General features: G+C 34.9%; 1 protein-coding gene across 1 annotated transcript; it reads right to left on the bottom strand.

The window, feature by feature from the left end:
* Positions 1-1,740: 1,740 nt before the first annotated feature.
* On the bottom strand, positions 1,741-26,198 carry LOC136030438 (adenylosuccinate synthetase-like). Its single transcript, XM_065709421.1, has 10 exons — positions 26,008-26,198; positions 20,231-20,333; positions 18,334-18,464; positions 16,881-17,029; positions 13,815-14,020; positions 12,244-12,398; positions 7,366-7,490; positions 6,054-6,180; positions 4,633-4,753; positions 1,741-1,926 (listed from the first exon to the last, which is right to left on the bottom strand). The coding sequence occupies exons 1-10, from the start codon at positions 26,134-26,136 to the stop codon at positions 1,874-1,876; spliced, it is 1,299 nt and encodes a 432-aa protein (XP_065565493.1). The 5' UTR covers positions 26,137-26,198; the 3' UTR covers positions 1,741-1,873.
* Positions 26,199-26,237: the final 39 nt, after the last annotated feature.

A 26,237-nucleotide genomic window follows, 5' to 3' on the forward strand; every position in this document is an offset into this window, starting at 1 on the left:
CGGCGCAAATGCATAATGGCATACTTAAGTGCGTGGTATATCACAAAAAAAAAAAAAAATAATAAACACAAACGAAAAAAAACGTCATTACTTCTGCTTAAACTAATTTGCACTTCTTTCGGAAATCAAACTTCAACACTCACAACAGAAAATATTATGGGAGACTAGCAACATGATTTCTTAATAAATTCAGAAATTTATTTCTATCATTACAATTTCTCACAGCTATTGAGATTAAATTCCAAACTTTTGGACCAATATGACGCAAACTAAATCCCACTCACCTAAGTAAAATAGTAAAATCGGGATAGTAAAATCCCGCTCACCAAACTAAATCCCGTTGGCCTAATTTTAAAAGAGAAATCAGAACTATGAGATGTTGAATAATTGCGGAATTGTGAATTTGTCGGGAACAATCTTGGGAAATTTAGTGAAAGTTGTCCAAAAACATAATTGTGGCAAATATTAGAAATGGCAATAAAATGATGATGATGAATAGAGAAGAAACCAGAAGATCCATAAAGATGGCTAACTAAGGATCTATTATTAACATTAAACATTAATCTAAAAGCTTTATTTTGTAGAGAGGTTTAAACGTTGAAGGAAAAGTAGATGCTGGGAATGTGAAAATGTTACTGGGAACATGTAATAAATAAGTAATAAAAGATGGTTATTTTTGAATCCAAAGAAAAGAAGGATTCTACTGACACGCAATGGTAAACTAAAGGGATAAATAAACAGGATAGCCTAAATGCTCTTTTTAAAAAGATGATTGTGTGTATTAGTCAATTCACAAATAATTTGAACTGTTCAAAGTTGAATAATTTTATGAATATTCGTATTAGTGGATAGCTTAGAGTTATGGTAGTGTTTATCTTTTGCTATAGTAATAAAGAAACTAAGTTTCTAGAGCTCCATGATGATATGTTTTTTTGTTTTTTTTACTCGTGTTCTGCTGATTTTCCAAAAATACGACTACTACTAACAACTCGCCGCAGCACAAAGCCGCCTGGAGCCAAAACAACTACGCACGCTTCTCCTCCACCCTAATCCATTCAAAGCCTCCCTCTTTACACCATCTAAGGAGGTTCCCATTTCTCTTGAAAACGGTCCTTATTTCAAACTTAGCACCCGCTAAGCGTAAAACTAAATATGTGGGTGTTATTTATTAAAATTGACTTCTTGGGTTTCATAGTTTTTTTAAAGACGTTATGGTTGTGAAAGTTTCCACTTAACTAAGTTAAAAAAATCAGTTTCAGTGTCCTTGGTACTTTGAATGCAATTATTTGTTCACAACAATTATTTTCTATTAAACCTCTTACTAATTGAGTCTGTATGCGATTGAGATGCTTTGTTCTGACTTTCAAATCCTGTCCAAGATTGAGCAGTACTTTCTAAAATTAGGTTCAAGCTAAATATGTACAATTTTGGTTAGAATCCACCACTTTTACCTTCCAATCAGAGCTTTTGAGACAGATGGTGCTGTAAATGGCAAAATATTCTAACTAGTGTCGTGGTTTTTCAGAAAGCATGGACAGATACAACTGTAAAAAAAAAAAAAAAAAAAAAAAAAAAAAAAAAAAAAAAAAAAAAAAAAAAAAAAAAAAAAAAAAAATTGGTGTAGTTCTTGTGATTCAACTGTTGAGATTGTAAATAGCTGTCCAACTACGAGATATATTGCCCTAACATACATCCGACAGGGTGATTAGACCTAACTTTCAACCTGAAGTAGACACAGAGTATCAACACTGGTGCTTTAATAAAATCAAAAATGGTCACAACTTTAAAAGCCGGCATTTTGTAGCCAACAAACGATAAAACTCGGTAAGTAGCTAAAATCCAAAGATGGCACTAAAATCGGTTGTGATTCTTCTTATGCTTTTTGGATTATAGAATCCCTCGATTGTCCAACACCAATCCAAGATACTGCAAAGAATAATAACAAATTAACTACATATAACTGACAGTGTCAGCAAGGCTATATAAAGCCTGTGATAACAGGGGATATTAGCGGCTCAACAGAAGAAAAAAAGTGAAAAAAATATAAAAAAGTACCACTGGATTCTTTTTTATGATCTTTCTAAATATATTGGCGTTTGTGGTAATGCACCCCCCCCCCCTGATGGTTCAGATACAGACCTAGGAAGTGTACAAAACTAAAAGCTAACTTTATAACAAAGCAAATCGTACTTTGTAATATACAGCATGTTCCCATTAATCAGAATATGATGTTTGCTTCCATTGTTATCTGCATTTTAAAATCATTTTTAGAGAAATAGGGCTTTTTATCAAACAAGCCGAACGGGTAGCGGGCTAGATTTGAAATCCTTTTTCCGCAAGAACAGACTTTCTGACCGTGGTGTCACTGGCTATTTGGTTGGAACGGGGGTCAGTGTAACGACTCCGTAAGCTCAGCGAGAGTCAACCCAGCCCTAATGGGTACCTGGAGAAGTCTAGCGAAGGTAAACAGGAAGGGTGTTGCAAAGTCAAATGCCATATCCTTTACCTTTCCCTTTATATATCACTCGGTTTTATTGCAACCATAGGCCTAATGTTTTTTACGGGTCGAAATTTCAGCTGCCCATTAACAGAGACATACGATTCATTACGAGATGGAAAGCAACAAAGAAACATTTTATTTAGGTTATGATGTATACGGGATCATCAGAGGGGAGGGGTGCACTATCAGAAGAGGGAATGTGATATTTGGAAAAAGCATCAAATAAGGAATCTAATGGTACTACTAATATTCTATTACATAGTTTACTTCTGTGGAGCATCTAATATCCCCTGCTGCCAAGCTTATTTATGGGAACCTCTTTATTTGTGTACACTGATTTTTTACTTTTTTTTAATGCTAAAACTAAATATCAAGCACGGTTTGTTCAGATGGCCCAACATTTGACTCTTGATCTTGAAGTCATGGGTTCGAGCCCCTATATTAGACCTGTTTTTTTTTTTCAATCGATACTAGACTACTTAACAAAAAAAAAATCGAAATAACAGATGGATAAAGAGGAAGGGAATCTTTTTCTTTGTAGATATCTCCAAACTTCTAATTTTTGTAAATCAACTCTGGTTTATCTCTCATGGCTGTTTCAAGAAAACTTCAAATTGTATATGTATATGTGTGTGTGGGGGGGGGGGGGGGCTCAAACAACTCTGATCATAACAAAAGAGTAGATGCCACTTTTTCTCTCTTTTTTTGGCCGTCTTGAAATTCGGCTCTAGCTGAAACAGATAGAGCCGATTCGCTTAACTGATTTCAAGTTACCTTTTGACAAATTAAATAACCAAATATAGTCACCTATATTTGGTTATTTAATTTTGTTCCGTTTATGTTCTGGATGACAGCAGAACATTTTGTTTCTCTTGACGGCAAAATTCCAGTTAAAAATAATGCCCTCTGTAATTAAATACAGTGGTCCTCTGTATTACCAAATATTAAAAATTTTAAGTTTTGCTTTTGTTACATTTAATTTAATTTTTTTGTTGGGTCGAATTTTTTTTACAAAACGGTTAGAAGAGAAGCAACAGTGAGAATCACAACGAATCCCGAAAAAACAAAACAAAAACAAAATGCAATAAAATGGATGATTCTTTGATGCACTAACAGGAGTGGCGAATTGAATTTACACCAGAATTTTTAATTAATTGAATTGCTAATTTGACACATCATAACTTAAGACTAAACAATAACAAATATATATTACTCCTTTTAAACGAATAACGGAGAATTTATTTATGTTTAGCTTTTTGTCGGAAAAAGCTTTATATTTATTTGTTTTATAGAATTTCGTAGATGTGGTGTTTGTTGTTTGTCTTTTGGATTTTGAGACTCTCCATGTGGTTGGTTCAAATCATTTTCCGATCAAATCTCCTCTCCAAACTAGTAGGGTATCTAATGTTACTCCTCTTCAAGCTTTCCACCCTTAGTGATTTATCATTATTTCTAGAAATTTTTTCCTTGCCTACTTTTCATTGCATATAAATTTCTAGATTATTGAAGAAAATCACTAAATTAACCAGAAAATCACTAAAATCTGGTGATTTTTTACAGGGTAGAAACTTTGCTGCTCTTTCCAGTTTTACCACATAACCCGATTCCTAAGAGAAAGACGGGTACACCAAGAGAAAATTAAAAAAAAAACGACTAAGGAAGAAACGAATACAAAAAAAAAAAAAATTCCAAGATGATTTCAAAGACCCTCAATTTCAATCAGACATACTGGTAAGGATTCACACAGCAACATTAATTGGCTTTTTAGATTGAGAAAGTTTACTGTCTGTTATTAGAACCAAGTTTTATAGTCCAATAGATCACAAGAAAATAGATTAAAGGAAAAGCAATAATGTCAATAATGGGTGATCATTATTTGGTATTTTTTTTATTATTTTCATTTTTTGCAACGTTTTATGGCAGTGTAATTTTTGATGAAGCTGATCGTTTTTACTTTTTAATAAATAATGCTATAAAATTTCCGTTACCCAATTACCGTTTTAATTTTTAAATAAGAATTGGTCGAAGCAGCTGCTGCAAGCACTCTTAAAATTAAATGCTGTATATCCCGAATAAAAGAGAGAGAGAGAGAGAGAGAGAGAGAGAGAGAGAGAGAGAGAGAGAGAGCTCACCAGGTACTTGGAGAACGTCTTCAATAAACTGGACATAGGCTTTTGCATTTTCAGGTAAGTCTGAATACTTCCGAATTCCCGATATATTCGTCTTCCATCCAGGTAGGGTTTTGTAAATAACCTGGAAAAGTAAAATTACACAAAACATGTTTGTTTTTAAGAGGTAAATGTTTACATGACAAACATTGAAGCTCTGTACAAATGCTTACATTGTAAACATTTGTTTACATTACAAACAAACAATAAATAATTCAAAAGTAAGCTAATAAACAGAGTAAACAAGATATTAGTAAACAACATATCACCCTCCTGTGGAGAGAGATCTTTATATTTCTTTTTCTGGAAAGTCTTACATTTTGGCTGCCGTCTGATTTCTTCGCAAAAATGTTTGGAACCAAATCAGTAACGAACTATTTTTGCAAAATTTCTACAACCTTTTTTCCCACTCCGTTAAAATTTAAAAATAACTGAATTTGCCCTTTCCGTTACGGCAGAGCAGAATAATTATACAGAACTACCCTTACAGAGGTATTTATTCTGTTTCTGTCCATATGTCAGTTTTTTTTATATAGATATACCTACTGTTATCTTTTCTCTGGGAAACAATGAATTCCTGGATTTAAGAATTTACATTTTCCACCTTCCTCTGCTCCCTCCAGTCCTTGCAAGAAGCCATCCCAAAGCGAGTATTTTAGATATTAAAAAAAAATTGGGGCCTAGATTGTAATAGTTCTCATGGTCCTAAGATTATTCTGTAAAATTTTCACAAGGAGATCTCATTAGAGAGGGATGGAAAGGCAATTTCTCTCCCCACCTAGATTTTGATAAATACTTTTTTTATCTTCATAAAAAAAATCCTTACTCCCCCCCCCTACATTTTTGTGAACTGGGGGTCACAATTGTCATGTTTAAAGTATGAGCAGTTTAGCCAACTCAAGGCTAGTATATAATAGCTTCATAATGGTGTAATAATAGCTCGAATAGTCTACAGTGTTAATACACAATTTTTGGAGGGATTTCATATTGGTCAAAACAGTAGACACGTTGCACGTAATAAAGAATTTTGTATAGCCGCGAGGTTTACTGCGGGGATTGCTTTTGGTAGCTAGAGTCTATCTAGGACATTTTACATATTTTTTCAAGGAATTGTACCATTAAGAACACGAAAAATATAATTTAAATGAATATATTTAGAATGACAAAGGTTGTTTTATTTTATTCATTAAGAGAAAACATGAGTAAATCTTTACATACACTTAAGCAAACCGTTGTGGATTTTGTAAGCATCCCAAAGACCTTCCAGAAGATGGAGGAGGGGAGGGGGTCATCATTTAAGACGAAGTACGGCAATTTTCTTTTTCCGCCTGTCTGATTATAATAGCCTTACCTCGGTAAGTAAATAAGTAAGTAAATCGCCTTACCTCGACTCTAGTCAGCTCAGAAAGGCTCGTAGGGAAACTCTTCAGAATTTTACCATCCAATTTGTAATCAACACCAACTTTAATTTCATGAAATGTATCCAATATATCCAACTTGGTAATTGCCAGCCTACAAAAAAAGAAAATGCGCTACTTAATAAACAAAATTATAAAAAAATAACACAATAAGAATTAAAAAAAAGATCACTGTCCCTATTTACCATCTTCTTACCTTACCTTTTTATATTTTCTAGTATGCTTTAAGTTGTTTACTCCATTTTTTTCTTCTTCTTCTCGCTAGCTTGAAGCCAAAATTTTTGACTTCTTCAAAATTTTCAACTTCTTTAAAAAAACATAAAAAGTAAAGGTGAGTCCTACACCTTAATAACAAATCGAAAAGAAGTCAAAAGATTGCGCAGCCTACCCAGAGCTACAAAAAATATATATTTTTCAAGGGTTGAATAAGATACTCTTGACGTTTTTTTTTACTTTTAACTGCAATTTGTCTTAATTTACTAAAGGACACAAGAAATATAAAGGATCTTTAAGTGCTTAGTTTAGTACAGCATGCTTTGTTTGGGGGGAGGGGGGATTATCAGCCTTACATTACAGTAATTTGAAAGGCAATGGGTAACCCTAAAAGGGATTAATTACTAGCAAAAGGTGTAGAGCTACAAGAGAGTCTTCTAGAAAATTTGAGCTATTAATTATACGATTGGCTTTGTTTCTTCTATTGTTCTTTATATATAGATATATAGGTTCGTCTGCAGATAGGCCAATAACAGTCTTAGGCCTCATAGACTGGGGGGGGGGGCAAGGTACACGAAAATTGCAATTGTGACAATCTTCAGTCAATTATGTACCTTAATAGTAGTTTAAAATATAGAAAAATGAATTTAATGTCAGATGTGCTAGGGCTACCAAGGCCTAGAATTGCCACTGTGATTAGATAATTAGAAAATGCTTAAAAATAAATACAAACATCAGTTGAATTAGATTCTCTAATAAATCTATTTGATGAAGAAAAGTAAAAAAGATTCAGGATACAGGATACAAAACAGGCTGACTAATTCAGGACACATCTTAATTAAAATAGTTTCTAACAAAAATCTTAATTAATATCTTATGAATTAAAAAGTATAGTATAACATCTTGGAACTCTTAGGCAAAATTTTATTAGGACTACATGACATTCCCTGATAAGGATACATGTCTAAGCGCTTTTAATTTCCATGCTGTATCAGAAGTAAGCAATAAATGAGCACAAAGAGACGCACAACAATGGGCATAAAAAAATTAGTGAAGAACACCTTACCCTGTATAACCATTAATGAGATTGCTATAACGCAGCACAACAAGATCTAACCATCCACAACGTCTTCGCCTGCCAGTAGTGACACCAAACTCAAATCCTTGCTCCTGAAGTGTTTGTCCAATTTCCTAAAAAGACACAAAAATAGGTCATGAAACGGAGATTAGCACCAATTAGCAGGGATTAGCAGGGAGGCACAAGTCCTCCCTCTTCTCGGCACTTTAGCCAACAAAAAGATTGGACCTTCAACCCCTTCGAATAGAGCCTTACATTACACCTTCCTCCATTCAATAAGGTTAGTAGCATCAGTCTTCACGCCTCACATGCACCAGCCTGAGCTGTAAACCCTCACATGCTTGTTTATCATAGTATTTCCGGCTAAGAAAAAAATATGCTTACGGATTCCAAAATTATTCAGCAAGAGCTCCACGCTTCTAACTTGTATTAAATAAAAAAAAACAAGTTTTTTAAATGAAAGTAAGGAGCAACATTAAAACTTAAAACGAACAGAAATTACTCCGTATATGAAAGGGGCTTTTCTTCCTCAACGCCCCGCTCTTTACGCTAAAGTTTGACTCTTTCTCTTGACTCTACTTCTTAAAACAGTAAAAAACATTAGCGTAAAGAGCGGGGCGTTGAGGAGGGAAAGCCCCTTTCATATACGGAGTAATTTCTGTTCGTTTTAAGTTTTAATGTTGCTCCTTACTTTCATTTAAAAAAACTTGTTTTTTTTTTATTTAATTTCTGGACGTTTTTGAATTAATGCAAGTTTTGATCTTGGCTCTCCGCATATAAATAATTAAAACAAAATTTGCATATTAATTAATTGCAATTAATCGGAAGATTTTGAGAAAAAGGAGTGAGGGAGGAGGCCTAGTTCCCCTCCAATTTTTTGATTACTTAAAAAGACAACTAGTACTTTTAATTTTTTACAAACGTTTTCATTGGTAAAAATTATACGTAACTTACGAATTAACTTACGTAACAAACTCCTATATTCGTATGTTTTTATTGCCTATATGAGATGGTTCAACCCTCGTCGATATCTCGCTCTTTACACTAAAGCTTAAATGTCCCAATTCCTTAAGAATGTCCTCTGAATCACAAAGGCCGTAGAATAAATAGTTGAAATTACTAAAAATACTTTAGCGTAGAGAGAAGTATAACGAGGAGGTAAACCCCTCATATGCGTTAATTTTTGTTCGTTTTAATGCTGCTCCTTACTTCCAGTAGAAAAAACTTTTCATATTTATTTTTTCATTGTTTTTTCAAATAATGCTAGAAAATCCTGCGCCCCCTTAACTGAAATTCTCTTCCCCAATGAGAAGTTCTTCCATGGATATATCCTCCCACGTAGCCCCCCCTTCAACTCTCCCCCGTAAACCAAAAAAATCCCCCCGAAAACGTCTGTACACTTCCCAGTAACCATTACTATATGTAAACACAGGTTCAAGTTTGTAACTTGCAGCCCCTCCCACGGGGACTGCGGGGGAGTAAGTCGGCCCTAAAGACATAGTTATTAGGTTTTTCGATTATGGTGAATAAAATGGCTATCTCAGAATTTTGATCCGGTGACTTTTGGGAAAAATGAGCGTGGGAGGGTAAATGGGTGCCCTCCAATTTTTTTGGTCACTTAAAAAGGGCACTAGAACTTTTAATTTCCGTTAAAATGAGCCCTCTCACTACATTCTAGGACCACTCAGTCGATACGATCACCCCTGGGAAAAAAAACAAAAAAACAAATAAACACGCATCCGTGATTTGTCTTCTGGCAAAAAAAAAGCGAAATTCCACATTTTTGTAGATAGGTGCTTGAAACTTCTACAATAAGGTTTTCTGATACGCTGAATCTGACGATGTGATTTTCGTTAAGATTGTATGACTTTTAGGAGGTGTTTCCCCCTATTTTCTAAAATGAGGCAAATTTTCTCAGGCTCGTAACTTTTGATAATTGATCTTGATGAAACTTATATATTTAAAATCAGCATTAAAATGCGATTCTTTTGATGTAACTATTGGTATCAAAATTCCGTTTTTTAGAGTTTCGGTTACTATTGAGCCGGGTCGCTCCTTACTACAGTTCGTTACCACAAACTGTTTGATAGTCTGGTAGCAAATTCACAGAATAGAGCGAAATGAATAAAAAACATACCAAAAAATAATACTAATTGCTCATTTTATGACTAAAAAGTTCAGGGTATCAGTCATAGTAGTACATGCCCCTGTTGAACCAACTGACGGAGATACTAGTGACTCAGATGAATTTTACTTACAGTTACAGGAGCAAACAGACAGGGTACCAGGTAGAAATATGGTATTTTTGCTAGGAGATTTTAACCCCCAGGTTGGTAGAAATAGGGATAGATTGTACCTAGCCTAGGTAAATTTGGTGTAGGAAAAGAAAACAGTAATGGCTATAGACTTTTGCAATTTTGTAGGGATAACAACCTAGTTATAACCAATACGGTGTTTGGTCACAAAATGGCACATAAGTTGACATGGTATTCACGTGATGGTAAGACAGCAAACCTCATTGATTATGTTACTGTAAACCGAAGACTAGCAGGATCAATACAAGATACTAGAGTGTATAGGAGTGCTGTTATTGATGTTAAAAGTAAGGATCACCATCTAGTAGTGTCTAAGGTTAATTTAAAGCTGAAATTTCGGAAGGGTAACTACCTCCCGGAAAGTTATGATGTTGGTAGACTCCAGGATGAAAATTTGAGACAAACATTCCAGGAACAGTTGAATACTAAACTTGAGAGTTTAAAATTTGGCAATGTGGAAGATGGATGGAATAATTTTAGAAAAACAATTTGTGAAGTTGCTGATGGTGACTTAGGGAAGACTGTTAAAACTACAACAAGGAATATTAGTGAAAAAGCTTTATGTTTAATGTTTCAGAGAGCAGAAGGGGTTAGTACAAGAATTATCTGAGTGATAGGTCATATGAAAACAATAGGAATGTAAAGAAAGTGGAGAAAGCCTTAAATATGAACTAAGGAGATGTGAAGTGGAGGCCATGGATAAAATTGCTGAGGGTCTGGAAGATGCAGCTAGTTAATAAATTGTAAATAATTTGCCTGTTAATAAATTGAAAGGGAGTAGTCAATCCGGACTAGTCCCAGTTACAGATAGGCATTGAGGTCACAATTAGTGATAAGGAAAAAGTTAAAGAAAGATGGACAGAACATTTTGAGAATGTGCTAAACCGAGATACAGTTGCAGGAAAAGATATAGATGAATATTGAAAAAGTTTGTGATACCATGGATGTGAAAGAAGATTTGTTTTGTGAGGAAGAATTATCGATAGTACTAAAAGGATTAAAAAATAATAAGGCTCCAGGTGCTGATAGTGTGATAAATGAGTTTCTTAAATATGGTGGCTCTGAGGTTAGGAAAAAGCTACTAAAGATTATGAATATGATTTTTGAAAAAGGGGAAGTACCTAATGATTTTAGGAAAACCTTAATTAAACCACGGCATAAGAAAGGTGACAAGAGTGAGTGTCGTAATTAACGAGGCATTAGTCTCTATAGGTAGCAAATTACTTAGTAATATGATACTTTTTAGCCTGAGAGATGCTGTAGACAAGGTTTTAAGGGAAGAACAGTGCGGTTTTAGAAAAGGTAGAGGATGTGTCGACCAAGTTTTCACTCTTAGGTTAATAATTGAGAAGTCCCTTCGTTGTCAAACACCTGTGGTCCTCAGTGTTATCGATTATGAGCAAGCTTTCGATTCTGTTGATAGAAGAGCGTTAGCAAAGGTCTTATCCTTATATGGTATACCAGAAAAATACATTAAAGTAATTTGTGCTATGTACGAGAATAATACTGCTGCGGTTAAGGTAGGAAATGAGGTTAGCAACTGGTTTTGTATTAAATCAGGAGTTAAGCAGGGTTGTGTTCTATCCCCCTTTATATGGATCATTTTGATGGACTTCGTCTTAAGGAGCACAGGAAAGGCAATTGGAGACCATGGAATCAAATGGGGAGGAAAAACTCTCCTGGACTTAGATTATGCTGATGATTTAAGCATATTAGATGAAAGTATGAGCAAAACGAATGAATTTTTAGAGGTTTTACGAGTTCAGGGTGCTAGAATAGGCTTGAAAATTAATGTTAAGAAGACTAAGTCACCAAGGCTAGGAATAAGTGAAGATGAAAAGGTGGCGTTGGGTAACGAAAAGATTGATCAGGTTGGCAGCTTTACTTACCTTGGTAGTATCACTAGTAAAGACCATGGGAGCAGTGAAGATGTTAAAAGTAGAGTAGCTAAGGCTTAGGGTGTTTTCTCACAGTTAAAAAAAGTTTGGAAGAATAGAAAGATAAGTCTGCAAACCAAGATTAGAATATTGGAAGCTACAGTGATGACAGTGGTCAAATATGGCTCTGAAGCATGGGCGCTCCGAAAAGCAGATGAAAATTTACTAGATGTTTTCCAGAGAAATTGCTAACGGATTGTTCTGGGTACCCGGCTGACTGACCGTATTTCAAACAGTAGATTGTACGAAAAATGTGGTTCAATCCCGCTTTCTAGGGCTATAATGAAAGAAAGGTTGAGATGGCTAGGCCAATTTCTGCGGATGAAGGATGACAGATTCCCGAAGATTGTCCCTTTTGGCCAACCGTGTGGGGCTACACGGAAAGCAGGTCGTCCTCGTCTGGGTTGGGAGGATGTCATATATAAAGATTTAAAGGAAATGGGAACTTCTTGGGAGGGTGTAAAGAGGGAGGCCTTTAATAAATTAGGTTGGAGGATGAGCGCGCGTAGCTGTTTGCCTCAGGCGGCTTGGTGCTGCAGTGAGTTATTAGTAGTAGTATTAACAATAAAATAACATAAAAAATACTAATAAAAACAAGACCAATAAAGACTTACATTGATTTGTTCTGTAGGGAAAGGACCAATCCCAACTCTAGTAGTATATGCCTTCACAACACCATAACAGTTTCCAATAAACCTGGGAGGTAGACCTAAGCCGGTAAGAACGCCTCCAATACTGCAATTTGATGAGGTAACAAATGGGTAAGTTCCTGAAAGAAAATGTGGATGCTTACAATATTCTTACATATACAACTTTCATTTCAAATACTCATTTATAACCAGTACTTCCTACGCTTGTAAAATGGGCTCATCAAAGGGTGGTTTTAGTTTTAAATGTTGTCTCTGCTAAGCTTTCTTTCCATAGTTAATCTTTTGGCACATCTTGTGAGATTCATAGGAGGGTGCTAGTAATATTCACTTCTAATGAAACTCCACTACCAGCAAGATAGAGCAAGTATTTACAGTTAAACTCACTCTAAGATTTGGGAGAAGCCATCAGATAAGTGACTGATTTTGAGTGACAGCAAATATCCCAAGGCCTAAGACAAATCAGAGAGTTTCCATTTTTCATAAATTTTCCAGGGGAGGGGGGGGGGGTCCTTCAGACAGATACTACTACTATTAGCAACTTACTGAAGCGTCAAGCCGCCTGAGGCCAACATAGCTACGCAAGCTCCTCCTCCATCCAGCCTCCCTCTTTACACCCTGCCAAGAAGTTCCCATTTCCCTTAAATCTTTCTTTACGACACCCTACCACCCCACTTGAGGGCAACCTACTTTTCGTTTGGCCCTAGGCGGTTGCCCGACAAGAACGATCATGGGAAGCACGGTACATGAACTTTGGTTTGATGGTTTTAATTTTTCTACTTTTGCAGAAAGCAAAGTGTGTTGATAACAGACATAGCTGAAATAACAAAATACTAGAAAAAGAATTTGAGGTTGGTGGTGGATTGATCTTGTGCATTGTGCTTTTTAGACTACCTCATCTTTCACCGCTGCAGGTTAATTTTAAATACTTGACTTCAAACAAAGCCTTTAGATGGAAGAAAGCAATTAATAATGAATATATTTCCAGTGAATTGTTCAGAATAAAAACTTTAAAGACGACGTTTCTTATAGTACCAAGGACATCAAAATAAAACACACACACACACACCCCCCCCGGGGGGGGGGGGTGAATAGAATAGAACCCGCCGTAGGTCTATTCATAATTGGTAAATTAAATCATTTTTTTCACTTGGTTCATACTTATAAATATTATATCACACTCATCACGAAACTGACTTGATCATTTTCTAATCATCTTTTTTGAAAATATTCCCGCAATTTTATTTGGCATATTATCGATTTTAATGTCCATTAAATTCATAATAAATGTATTTTTGCTAATTTGTCAATGAACTTTTCAAAATAAACTTGAAAAGCTGAATGAAACAATGTGTTGGCTAAGAAGAGTGTTGACAATTTAAAAGCAAAATATGAGCTTCGCCAGTCCAACTGGTAGAAGCTAGAATCACTGATAGCCAGTTACATCATCAGCATTTTATAAGTGATCATTCAGTGACTGATGATCAGTGATTGACATCAGTGACTGGCTCTAAGAGACTACAAATAAAAGAACTTACCAAAATCTATATCAAGCATAACAGCATTAGCACCTTCAATAAGTACTTTCTTCCCAGCTTTAATTTGATCTTGAAGAAACGACACAGATTCAACGACATATGGGCGGATTTTCTCTGCATGCTGGCGATATTTAGCCAATTCTTTGTCTTCATCAACTGTTAACGAAGGATGTGCAGCTCTAAATGACTTGACAATGCTACGGAACCTATAAACACGAATAAGTCAATATTCATAACGCCAATATGCCTTAATAACATTCGTTGAACAAATGCTTGGTAATTAATAAAACAAGACAAAAGAAATAACCTCGATTTTTCATCTAATCTTTGAAATTCATGGATTGAAACTTAACACCTTGTCATCGCTGGCGATCTGCGTAATGCATACTAGCACTTTCGCGTGTAAGAGTCAAACCGAAACTTTTCCACCGCTATGTTCAGATACAATAAGCGTGACTTTTTTCTGGATTAGTAAGTTTTTTTTTTAAGTCAATACTAGTCTATACTTAAAAACAAATACGGAGAAAGTTAAAACTATATTCGGCTTAGAATGGCTGAAGATATTCAATTTTATTTTTCCCACTTCAAATACCTCTGTCTAGGAACCATTTCAATCTATTTTCTTTGAACCTAGTGATAAATTAATATAGCTAATTTTGTCCTGATTTCAAAAGGTTATAATAGTCTGTGAATTTATCAATAGTCTGTGACAATTTTATCAACCAGACTTTGCTATTGGATTATAAATATCGAAGACATCTTGGCTTTGTTGTTTAAATAGCAGAAATTTGAAGGACGGCGATAGTATCCCCGGATAAAAAGTTACAAAAAACTTTTCAAAACGCATCAAAAATTTGTTTTTATTAATTTTTGTTACGTTTTTACGAGTCAGACAAAAGATTTCGGTGGAGTTGGTTCAAACCCCCTACACCCTTGGATACGGCGTTGCTTTTGAGTTATCTCAAAATGAATGTTACACATGTGAGAGCTGAGAAGTAGGTACAAAGCTTAAGAAACATGCTTTCAAGTTAGTAGTCATTATGAGAGTTTTTGCCCAGAAACTTAAAACATATTTGTTTGTGCTTTGCCCCCCAAGGACGAAGCCTGTAAGTACAATTGAGAAGGTTAACCGTCGCTTTCTAGACAAATTTTTTTGATATCTAAGAGGGAGTAGTAAGGCCAGGAGACCCCATCAAAAATTAATAAAAGACGATTAATTTAAAAAAAAAGAGACATGAGAGTTAATGAGAGATTAATAAAGAGACATTAACTAAAGAATAAATAGCCACTAGTAAAAGCCAAGAGAGCCAATAAAACATTTTAAAAGAAGATAGCAAAGCCAGGAGAGCCATTAAAGTAGAGGGTAGCAGAGCCAACAAAACTATCAGGAATTATCTTGGATATCAATTTCTGATAATCTCTGGAACTTCCCTCACCCGGTTCAACTATGAAAAGAAATAGATATAACAAGAAAATCCGGAAAGCGACGTGTAAGCTATTTTATTGTTCTGGGATAGAGGGAAGTAATGTCACCCCTCTTAAATTTGTTCTTAGAAATAGCTAAACCTGCAGCTGCTATAAGAATAAACGAGCAAATTCCAGCCAAGAAATCAGTCTAAATTCAGTGAAAAAGACAATAAAAAGAAAGTTAACGTGAATATTTTGCTTGGACCGACTAGGCATTTTCAGCTTATATATAAGACCAAAAGGATACAGTACTAGAACAGCAAAAAAGAAAAAAAAACAGATGAGAAGAGAATTTAAAAACAAGAAAACTAAAAACAATTCAAACAAATCAACAAAGAAAAATTATGTAAAAATGTTACTTACGTTAACATCCAGAATCACACTATCACCTCCAGAAGGTAATTGTTTGTTTACTTGGTAAAATTCCGATTTCGTTACGGGTAATAAAAACTTAGTATTTGATCATGTACGAGTTTATTAGACCGAAAAGACGTAGTTAAGATAATTGTGCTATTAAAAGCTTATCATTTTTGCAATATTTTTTCAACCAAGAGAAAGGCATGTAATATATTTTGAAAAATCAGAAAATTTCAAATTTATTTATTATTCATTTTCTTTATTTCCCTCAAAAAATGAGGAGTAAGCTACAATATAAATATAAAGAACAATCAAAAAATTTCAAATATTGATCAAACACTTAAAAAGGGACAAAACAAGATACAAAAACACTTGCTAAATAATTTAGCCTGTAAATCATCAAGAGCAGGAACTGTAACTAAAAAACGGAAATAAATTGTGGCCTGTCGGACGACATACATAAAAAACAGAATAGACCCTAGCAGTTGGAGCTAGAAAAAAGAATTTAGAAGTGCCCTTATCCCCCTTGTCCCCTCAACAAAAACCTGAAAGCTTCAAATAGATCCTCTAGCCATGAGACAAAACAGTGTATGTTTTCTTGTGATGATGAGACAATAAGATAGAATATGTCCAAAAGCGAGCATTTAGAATCATAAATGGTGAAGGGAAGGTTCCATATCATCATCTACTAGGTAAGTTCAAGCTCAACACGTTGGCCAAGAGAAGGAACCTCCTGTGCCTTCGTTTCAGTACCAAGATTCCCCCAATTATCAAGATTCCCCGATTACGCTCCATCATCCCGGACCCTACCTTCCTACTCTCAACCGACCTTCCCGTAAAAATCCCAAAAAAGTCCTTAAACTGACTCCCATCCCCGCTAAACATAAAAGATATCGGAAGGGTTTTGTTGAGTTGTATAATAGCCAGGAAAACTAGCCATTAATTTTATTGTTATCTATTTATTTTTTCTGTTTGAATTTTAAACTAAGTTTTGATTCATCTTTTTTATGTATTTTGTACAATGGATTATGTTTGGCGTGAAGGTCAAATTCTTTCGATATGATATGTTATATATATATATATATATATATATATATATATATATATATATATATTTCTAAATTAAATAAAGTGAAAAAACAAGATACTAGATAAAACACTCTATTTTACATTAGTTCTATTAAAATAATATATTTTACCTATTAAATTTTATACTCCAAAGGTATTGAATAATTAATATACCTCTCTGTAAATAAATCGAAGTCTCCAATCAAGTCTGAGATTCTAATCCCTTCTCGGCTGGCTTTAGAAGAATAAGTTGGTCCGATTCCCTTTTTGGTTGTGCCAAGAGAATTTTTCTCCCTTTGTGTTTCTTGAATACCATCAACGTTCTAAAAATAAAACATAATTTCGGGTAAAGTCAAAATGTTGAAAAAAAGAAAAACAATTTAAAAAGTTGCACACATTGAAAAAGAAAAAGATAAGAATAAGTAAAAGAACATTGGATTATGGGCCTATCACAAGTCAAAACTATAAAAAAGGAGAGAAAAAAAAGGTCCTGCCCTGGAATAATATCTATTGTTCCACTACAGTCTAAACCTCGTCTGATTTACTTTATTAGTTAACTAATAATTAGATATTGTTGTTTTTGTAATTCTTAGTAACTTGAATGAATAAGGTAGCTTTAAAGTCTTGCTTAGATTGAGAAGGCATTGATAATTGAATTTTCATTGCTTAATTTTTAACTAAAATGTGCCAGGTAACATTCATGAAGGTATGAGTTGCTGAATAATCGATTTGCAATGGAGATTTGTGGATAAAATTACTTAGGATCAGGAAGATGCAACCTGAATCAGCGATTAGGGAAGTGTTAAAGAGCGATGGACAAAACATTTCGAGAATGTGTACAATAAATTCATTAGAAATAATAAAGAAAACAATAAAAAATTCAACAATCTGGAAGTGAATAAAGATTTATTTTGCATCACGGAGTCAAAGACAATACTAAACGGATTAAAAAATGATAAGGCGTCAGGCACTGACAGTGCAATAAAGAAGCTTCTGTTTTAGTGATTGCAAAACCAGAGATAGATTCTATGGATTATGAATATGACTTTATCTTTAATTAACTTAAATCGCATTTTCTAGCGAAATAAGGATTAAATCATGTAGAATCGCTGGATTTTGAAAGAGGAAAGTGTCTAGTTATCTTAGAAAAACTTGAATTAGCCCCTTTTGCAAGAAAGACGATAAAACTGGGCTTTGTAATTATAGAGGCATTTGTTTAACTCCTATACAAAGAGAGTTATTTAGCATGATAATGCTTAAGACATACTCTAGACGAAGTTCTAAGAGAATAGTGCTATTTTAGAAAAGGGAGAAGACCCACTGACTGGCTCTAAGATTACAAATTGAGAAGCACAAAGCCACCAGATCCCTTTATTTTCTAGTTCTGAAAATTATAAACATTATAAACATGAACAGACAGATGATTCAGCTCTTAAAAAAGTTTTAATGAAGGTCTTGCCCTTGTAAGATCAACATAGCTTCACAGTGCTTGTATTGGCCCAAGCAACCTTGTGCTCAGTTGGAAAAAAAAAAAACTCCAATAAGTTATTATTTTATTTATGAAAAAGAATTAGCCGACCTCATATAATAAAAAAGGGTGAAACAAACAATACCATAGAATGCTTACCTGATGGAAGTCAAAAACAATGTGTGCTTTATCTGATATGAAAAGGTTTGTATTATCTATCTTCAGATTCTTCTTAACATTTTTTTCAATCTCGTCAAAGAACTGATCCAAGTGTATAACAACTCCATTGCCTAAAATAAGAATAATTGGAAAGACAGTTGACAAATTCAACTGACAAAGTAACAGAAGTAGACAAAAAAGTCAGTACAAAGAAAACACTTTAATACCGTAAGCTTACAACAACACTGCGAATATACCAACAAAGCTAGGAATACCTCTATATCTGTACTTATCACAGGCAGAAACAAGCCCAAGCCTAAGGTCAGAATACACATAGACATAGACATAAGAACCAGTCATTGACACAAGAGCGGACATAGACATAGAAATAGACACAGATATAGACAGAAACATACAGATAGATTTAGATATAGACAAAGACATAGACTAACCTAACTTAACCTGCCTATTCTGACCCAACTAAGCCTCTTCAATTGGAAGGTTTCAATTGGAGAAGTGATTTAAGAGGTATCTACTTGGGTGGATCATAATTGGTGAACTGTGAATTAGCTTTAACCCTCCTGCCGTTTTTTCAATCTAACTATGTATGCATTCTGAAGAAAGAAACAAGAGTTAGTAAATGAGAGAAGATTGCAAAAAATATGACAATAGCACAAAGAAATCAACTTTCAAAACTGTTGTACATGAAGAAGCCAAGCCTTTGAGAGGAGGACTTTGTCAGTGTCTATGTCACTCTGTTACTTTACCATTTCAATGTTGACCTCATGGGTCTTTCCTTGAAAGGTGTTTTCCTACCGCATTAACTGATGGCGCTCTTCTGTTTCATCTCTAGAGGATCTGACAAGGAATACGAATCTTACATTGGAAACAGTAAAGTTGGTCTACTGTTTGTAAATTTGCGCATTACATAATTAATGACGCTCTGTAGAGTTGGTACGCGACTAGATGTGTATGGCCTGGTAACTTTAAGCGGTAAGTGAGTTCTAAAAGTTTGCAAGAGAAAAGAACTTTGCAAGAAACTCAACTGCAAAAAAGGCATATAAAACATTCAGAAAATGTAACTTTTTTCCTAACTAAAGTTATGCAACAATTACGTTTCATAAAACCGGAAAGAAACTCAAGTTTCTCTTGCTAGAAATCTACCTGGCTCAATAGTAACCAAAACTCTAAAAAACGGTTTTTATAAGAATAGTTACATTAAAAACCGCATTTTAATGCTGATTTTAAATATATTAAATATATTAAATATAATATTTTAAATATATTAAATATATAATGCTGATTATGATTCTAAGTGTCATCAAGTTTAGTCTTACCCATCAAAGGTTACGAGCCTGCAAAAATTTGCCTTATTTTAGAAAATAGGGGAAAACACCCCCTAAAGTCATAGAAAATCACACCATCAGATTCAGCGTATCAGAGAACCCTAGTGTAGAAGTTTCAAGCTCCTATCTACAAGAATGTGGAATTTTGTATTTTCTGCCAGAAGGCACTTGTTTTTTTTTCCCAAGGGTGATCGTATCGACCCAGTGGGTCTAGAATCTTGCGAGAGGATTCATTCTAACGGAAATGAAAAGCTCTAGTACCCTTTTTCAGTGATCAAAAAAATGGAGGGCACCTAGGCCCCCTCCCACGCTAATTATTTTCCCAAAGTCACCAGATCAAAATTCTGAGATAGCCATTTTTTACTTTTTTAAAAAGCAGAGTTAAGAGAAAGAGTCAAGCTTTAACGTAAAGAGCGGGGCGTTGATGAGGAAGCAGCCCCTTTCACATACGAAGTAATTTCAGTTCGTTTTAAGTTTTAATGTCACTTCTTACTTTCCGTTAAAAAAAACTTGATTTTTTTTTATTTAATACAAACAAAGATTCAACTTACCAACAAGAGCACTGCAGTTTTTATGAGCAAGCCCACTAGGAAGCAAATGAAAGTCATAGTCTTGGCCTTCAACAACTACAGTGTGCCCAGCATTATTTCCACCCTAGAATCATAGAGTATAATAAAAACAAGATTTAATACTAATAGCTATTTCTGTTTTATTGTGTTACCCATCAATCGTTTAATTTAGTTGAAAAAATATAGAGAATCAGATTTATCACAAAACTCAGATTTGTTCTGGAGGTGCCTTACTTCATCACTTGCACTATTTCCCTCCTCCCTTTAGATTAAAAATAAATAACGTTCTTGGTATTTTCATTAGAAATTGAACAAAATCTCCCCCTTGACATTTTAAAAACACCTTTTTTTTCCATAAAAACATCATACACAACCTTATTTTCTAAAGCTGATGCCCATGTGTTTATTTAACTTCACTTAAAAAAAAAAATCACACACACACTCATATTTTCTCAAACTGATGCCCATATGTTTATTTAACTTTAATTCAAACAATTCTTTATCTCTCCAGTAAAACTTATGGTTATTGTAGAAGGGATCTGGTTCATATATGATAGTCAGTCTATAGGTTATATTTTAGTATGCTGTGATTTAAGGTATTTATCTTGTTATCAGTTGCCAGCAAGAATTACTTGTTTTTAATTACGGTTAACTTAAAATGATTAGAAATGGACTTCAAAATAGACTATATAAAAAATAATATAAAAAAACTGTACATATTGTGTAATAATAGTACATAGCATTACACTATAATATTACACCATGTTATAGTTGTACTATATTGTAATACTACATATATAATCTATAAAATAATATATAAAACATCTATACTAAAAATGGACCTAAGAAAATTTACATAGCTCCTTACCAACACAAGCATGGACAGCAATGAAAGAACTGAACAGCGAAAACATTTGGCACAGTACATTATACACTACTGGTTATAAGCAATAGAAGGACCTAAGTATTGTTAATCCAATGAATATATTGTATATATACTATAGATTTACTACTTTTTATGTACTAATTTTGGCCCAAGATCAATTCCAAAAAATTTAGTTTGCCAAGCATTGTCTTATTTATGCTCTAGAAGCATTGAATGGCTTGTACTCTTTTACTTGGCATTGCATATGCATGCCTGAAATTTCTTTATAGATTAAGTTAATGTGACTACAAAGCTTGTCTGTATTTATTCCAACCTATTATCAGGGTATATCATCTATATATAGCACCATTAAATTTCACGTAAGCACTGAAATATAGCTAAAATAGCAAGTGGATCATTGGAACCCATGTATACAAACTCACTTACAATAAAAGATGAAATGTAAAAATCTTGGCTACCTAGACTATCAAGATTTTGCATCTTTCTCTGAGAATGTTTCCAGTCTTGAAGTTTCAAGCCAAATTTGTGCAGTTTAAGCAATTTTCTGTGTCCAAACTTATCTTCAAGATATCACCAGAGAACTCTTTTCAATTATTTGTATAGCATTCATGTCAGTAAACAACTTAGACTTTTAACCCAGTCCTAGTCCCTATCTTCAGTCATTCTCAAAATATGGCAGACATGATAATTTGATGACGAGGACATCCTTATGACCTATGATATAGGTCAGAAAATAGTTGACAATGTTACTTCAGCCAAACCAGGCCCTCTAGTTACAATGATTGGAATAATTGCTACAAGTGGAAATTTCTTACTACCTTATTGTGTCTTTCCAAGAAAGAACTTCCATCCCACCATGCTAAATGGGAGTCCAAACGGATAAGCTGCTGAAGCAAACCCACCTGGGTGGATATCAAAAGAGCGGTTCTGAGAGTACTCACACCATTTAATACTTACACCTAAGCAAGAAAACAAGAGCTAAGTGCTCATATGGTACTTGTGACAGGGTCGGAAGAGCCAAGAACCAAGAGCTCATACGGTAAGAGCTCTAGCAAAATTCTAAGGATCAATAGATTGCTTTAAAAGAAAAATCAGAGGCTTAATATTGGTCAGGATTTAAAATAAGAGCTCTGAGTCACGAGGTCCTTCTAAATATCAAAATTCATTAAGATCTGATCACCCACCCATAAGTTAAAAATACCTCAATTTTTCGAATTTTTCCTCTAACCTTCAGCTCTGATAAAATAAGAGCTCTGAGTCACGAGGTCCTTCTAAATATCAAAATTCATTAAGATCCGATCACCCACCCATAAGTTAAAAATACCTCAGTTTTTCTAATTTTTCTTATAGTGTAATTTTTCTTATTTCTCTTTTTAATTAGGGAAGACGACTTTATCAAGTCAATTTGTGCAGCTCCCTGACACGCCTACCAATTTTCATCATTCTAGCACGTCCAGAAGCACCAAACTCACCAAAGCACTGAACCCCACCCCCTAAGTCTCCCAAAGAGAGTAGATCCAGTCCAGTTATGTCAATCTTGTATCTATGACATTTATAAGCGTTTTCCAAGATTTCCGGTTTTCCCCTCCAACTCCCCAAATGTCAACGGATCTGGTCGGGATTTGAAACAAGAGCTCTGAGACATGAGTTCCTTCTAAATATCAAATTTCATTGAGATTTGGTCACCCATTCTTAAGTTAAAAATACCTAATTTTTTCAAAACTTACAACCCCCAGCTCCCCCAAAGAGAATGGATCCATTCCAATTATGTCAATATTGTATCTAAAACCTGTGCTTATTCTTCCCATCAAGTTTCATCCTGATCTCTCCACTCTAAGTGTTTTCCAAGATTTCTAGTTCCCCCCTCCCACCCCTCTATGTCCCCGGACCCGAATCAAACTAAAAATGGAGCACCTGAGACATGAGATTCTTCTATATATCAAGTTTCATTAAGATCCAATCACTCATTTGTAAGATACCTCAATTTTCACATTTTCTAAGGATTCCTGTTTCCCCCTCCAACTCCCCATAATGTCACCAGATCTGGTCGGGATTTAAAATGAGAGTTCTAAAGCACAAAATCCTTCTAGATATTGAATTTCATTAAAATCTGATCACCTGTTCGTAAGTTACAAGTACCTCATTTTTTTCTAATTTTTCCAAATTAGCCCCCCCCCCCCAACTACACCAAAGAGAACAGATCTGGTCCGGTTATGTCAGTCATGTATCTTGGACTTGTGCTTATTCTTCTCATCAAGTTTCATCCTGATCTCTTTGCTTTAAGCGTTTTCCGAGAGTTCTAGTCCCCCCCCAATGACACACGATCCAGTTGGGATTAAAGAGATATGAGTTACAGGGTCCTTATAATTATGAAATTTCATTAAGATCCAATCACTCCCTTGTAAGTTAAAAATACCTCATTTTTTTCTAATTATTCAGAATTAACCCCCCCTCCCCAAAGATAGCAGATCCATTCTGATTATGTCAATCATGTATCTAGGACTTGTGATTATTTTTTCCACCAAATTTCATCCTGATCCCTCCACTCTATGTATTTTTAATGATTTTAGCCCCCCCCCCAATATGACTGGATCCAGTTGAGATTTCAAATAAGAGCTCTGAGACACAACATCCTTCCAAACATCAAATTTCATTAAAATCCAATCCCTCCTTCATAAGTTAAAAATAACTCCTTTTTTCTATTTTTTTCAAAATTAACCCTCCCCCCAACTCCCCAAAGAGAGTGGATCCATTCTGGTTATATCAATCATATATCTAGGACGTGTGCTTATTTTTCCCACCAAGTTTCATCCCAATCCCTCTACTCTAAGCATTTTCCAAGATTTGAGGTCCCCCCTCCAACAACCCCCAATGTCACCAGGTCTGGTCAGGATTTAAAATAAGAGCTCTGAGACAAGATATTTTTCCAAACATTAAATTTCATTAAGATCCAATCACTCCTTCATTAGTTCAAATAACTCATTTTTTCAAATTTTTCAGATTACCCCCCCCCCTAACCCCCCCATTCTGGTTATATCAATCATGTATCTAGGACTTGTGCTTAATTTCCCGCCAAGTTTCATCCCAATCCCTCCACTCTAAGCCTTTTCCATGATTTTAGGTTCCCCCCAATGTCACCAGATCTGGTTGGGATTTAAAACAGAGCTCTGAGACACAATATCCTTCCAAACATCAAATTTCATTAAGATCTGATCACTTTTTTGTAAGTTAAAAATTCCTCATTTTTTCTAATTTTTCTGATTCAACCATCCCCCCCCCCAGATGGTTGAATTGGGAAATGACAATTTTTAGTTTAATCTGGTCTGGTTCCTGATATGCCTGCCAAATTTCGCCATCCTACCTTACCTGGAAGTGCCTAAAGTAGCAAAACCAGGACAGACAGACCAACATAATTTGTGATTGCTATATGTCACTTGGTAGATACCAAGTACCATAAAAACTAATAACCCTCAGTAATCATTACCTTAATTTGCACTTCAGAGCAAATTAGTGGCAAGAACTGTTAGGATCTGTGGTTGATGATGGCCACTTGGTATTGGTGATCATGAGGTAGGTGAGGTTCAAGAACCATTCTCCAGCAGCTTAGAGTTGACACCACTGCACAAAAGCAACCATGAATCCCATATTTCACTAAATGCTTTGAATATAGCAAAGGAAAACAGCACTGTCCTTCTCATTCCTCCTTATAGCAGCCATAAGCTACAACCACTAAACATCAGTGGTTTTCCCCCTATTCAAAGCTCACAACAGATTGATGGATAATTGGATGCTAAGTAATCTGGGAGAAAATGGTCATCATCTACAATATAGCAGAATTAGTTGGTATATCCTTCCCATGTGCACTCACCCCTTTTGATATCCAAATCTGATATTTGGCATTTCAACCCTGACATCTTTAACAAAAATTTATTGTCCCTGTATGTAAGTAACAGACCAAGCATGTTGTCAGATCTTATGGCCGACAAAACTGAAAAAGACAAACCTCAAGGCCTGCCAAAGTATGCATACCCAAAAATGGGTATTAGCCTACATGCTTCACTGACAGTGAAAAATCTTCTTCCTTTGTTGTCACTCTAGAGTAAGTCAGACCTTTTGTAAAAGCTATTCCTAGAAAACAATCTACTAGGGAAAGGAAGTGTGGCTTAACAAAAGTATTATCTGATGTTCTAGGTAAAAAAACACAAAAAAAACAACAAATTAAACATGAGGAGAAAGCAAAAATGGGGAAAAGAAGCAAAGTTGCAGCACCAAATGCAGTCTAGCCAGTAGCAGTGATAGAAACATTGCTTTGTTTTCCTAACCTAACCACTTCCAAAGATAGCAAAAAGAAGCTTGTCTCAAATTTTACCAAATCTAGATACAAATGTTGTGTATAGGCCTGCAAGCCTAGGGATAAGGAAAGACAAAGAGTAGCTTGGCATCACTTCCTGGGGTTTATTTTAGGCTAGACCCTTCATGGATTTTTGAAAATTTAAATTAGCCTACCTAGCTCAACCATCTTATTTTCAAAAAAGCCTCTCTGTTTATCTAACACATACTAGCCTATAAAAGAGCCTAAACTAGGATGTACCATTTGATTCAATTAACAGAGAAAAATATCAACCTATTTGGGTCATACATGAGACCAACAAGGGAAAGGGTTTAGGCTATAGCCTATTGTCAGAAAAGCAACCATGTCAGCCTACCCTATTTGAAAATAGGCTAGCTTAAAATAAGCAATACAACACCACTAGGCTACTTTTACTTTATTGTCTTGTTTAGTTTAGCAGCGGCTAACCACTAAACTTATACCAAGCCTAATATCTACAACCTTGCCAGCTTTAAGTCCCAATAATCTTAGATTGTAGCTCACCTGACATCTGCAGCACAAATCAGCAGACTCTGCAAGTAAATCCACAATTTTTCCTTTTCCTTCATCTCCCCATTGGGCACCGAGAACCACATCAACTTTCAGGTCCCTCATCCCATTTACTTTGGCCATAAAAAAAACGATATTGCCTGACGGCCAACCAAAAATGATGTGAATAACTTGAAAATTCTGCCTAAACTGACGCCGTCGATGTTGCCATACTAATTATTTAT

This window comes from Artemia franciscana, chromosome 8 (genome assembly GCF_032884065.1).
Source record: "Artemia franciscana chromosome 8, ASM3288406v1, whole genome shotgun sequence".
Lineage (NCBI taxonomy): Eukaryota > Metazoa > Arthropoda > Branchiopoda > Anostraca > Artemiidae > Artemia > Artemia franciscana.

Bases quoted from the DNA above. Each gene is read 5' to 3' on its own strand.
- LOC136030438 (XM_065709421.1), bottom strand. From the start codon at position 26,136: ATGGCCAAAGTAAATGGGATGAGGGACCTGAAAGTTGATGTGGTTCTC. The intron at 18,465-20,230 runs GTAAGTTGAATC...TTCTTATTTTAG, and splicing joins AAACTGCAGTGCTCTTGTTG to GCAATGGAGTTGTTATACAC. The intron at 12,399-13,814 runs GTAAGTTCTTTT...ATTTTCTTTCAG, and splicing joins TATGCTTGATATAGATTTTG to GAACTTACCCATTTGTTACC.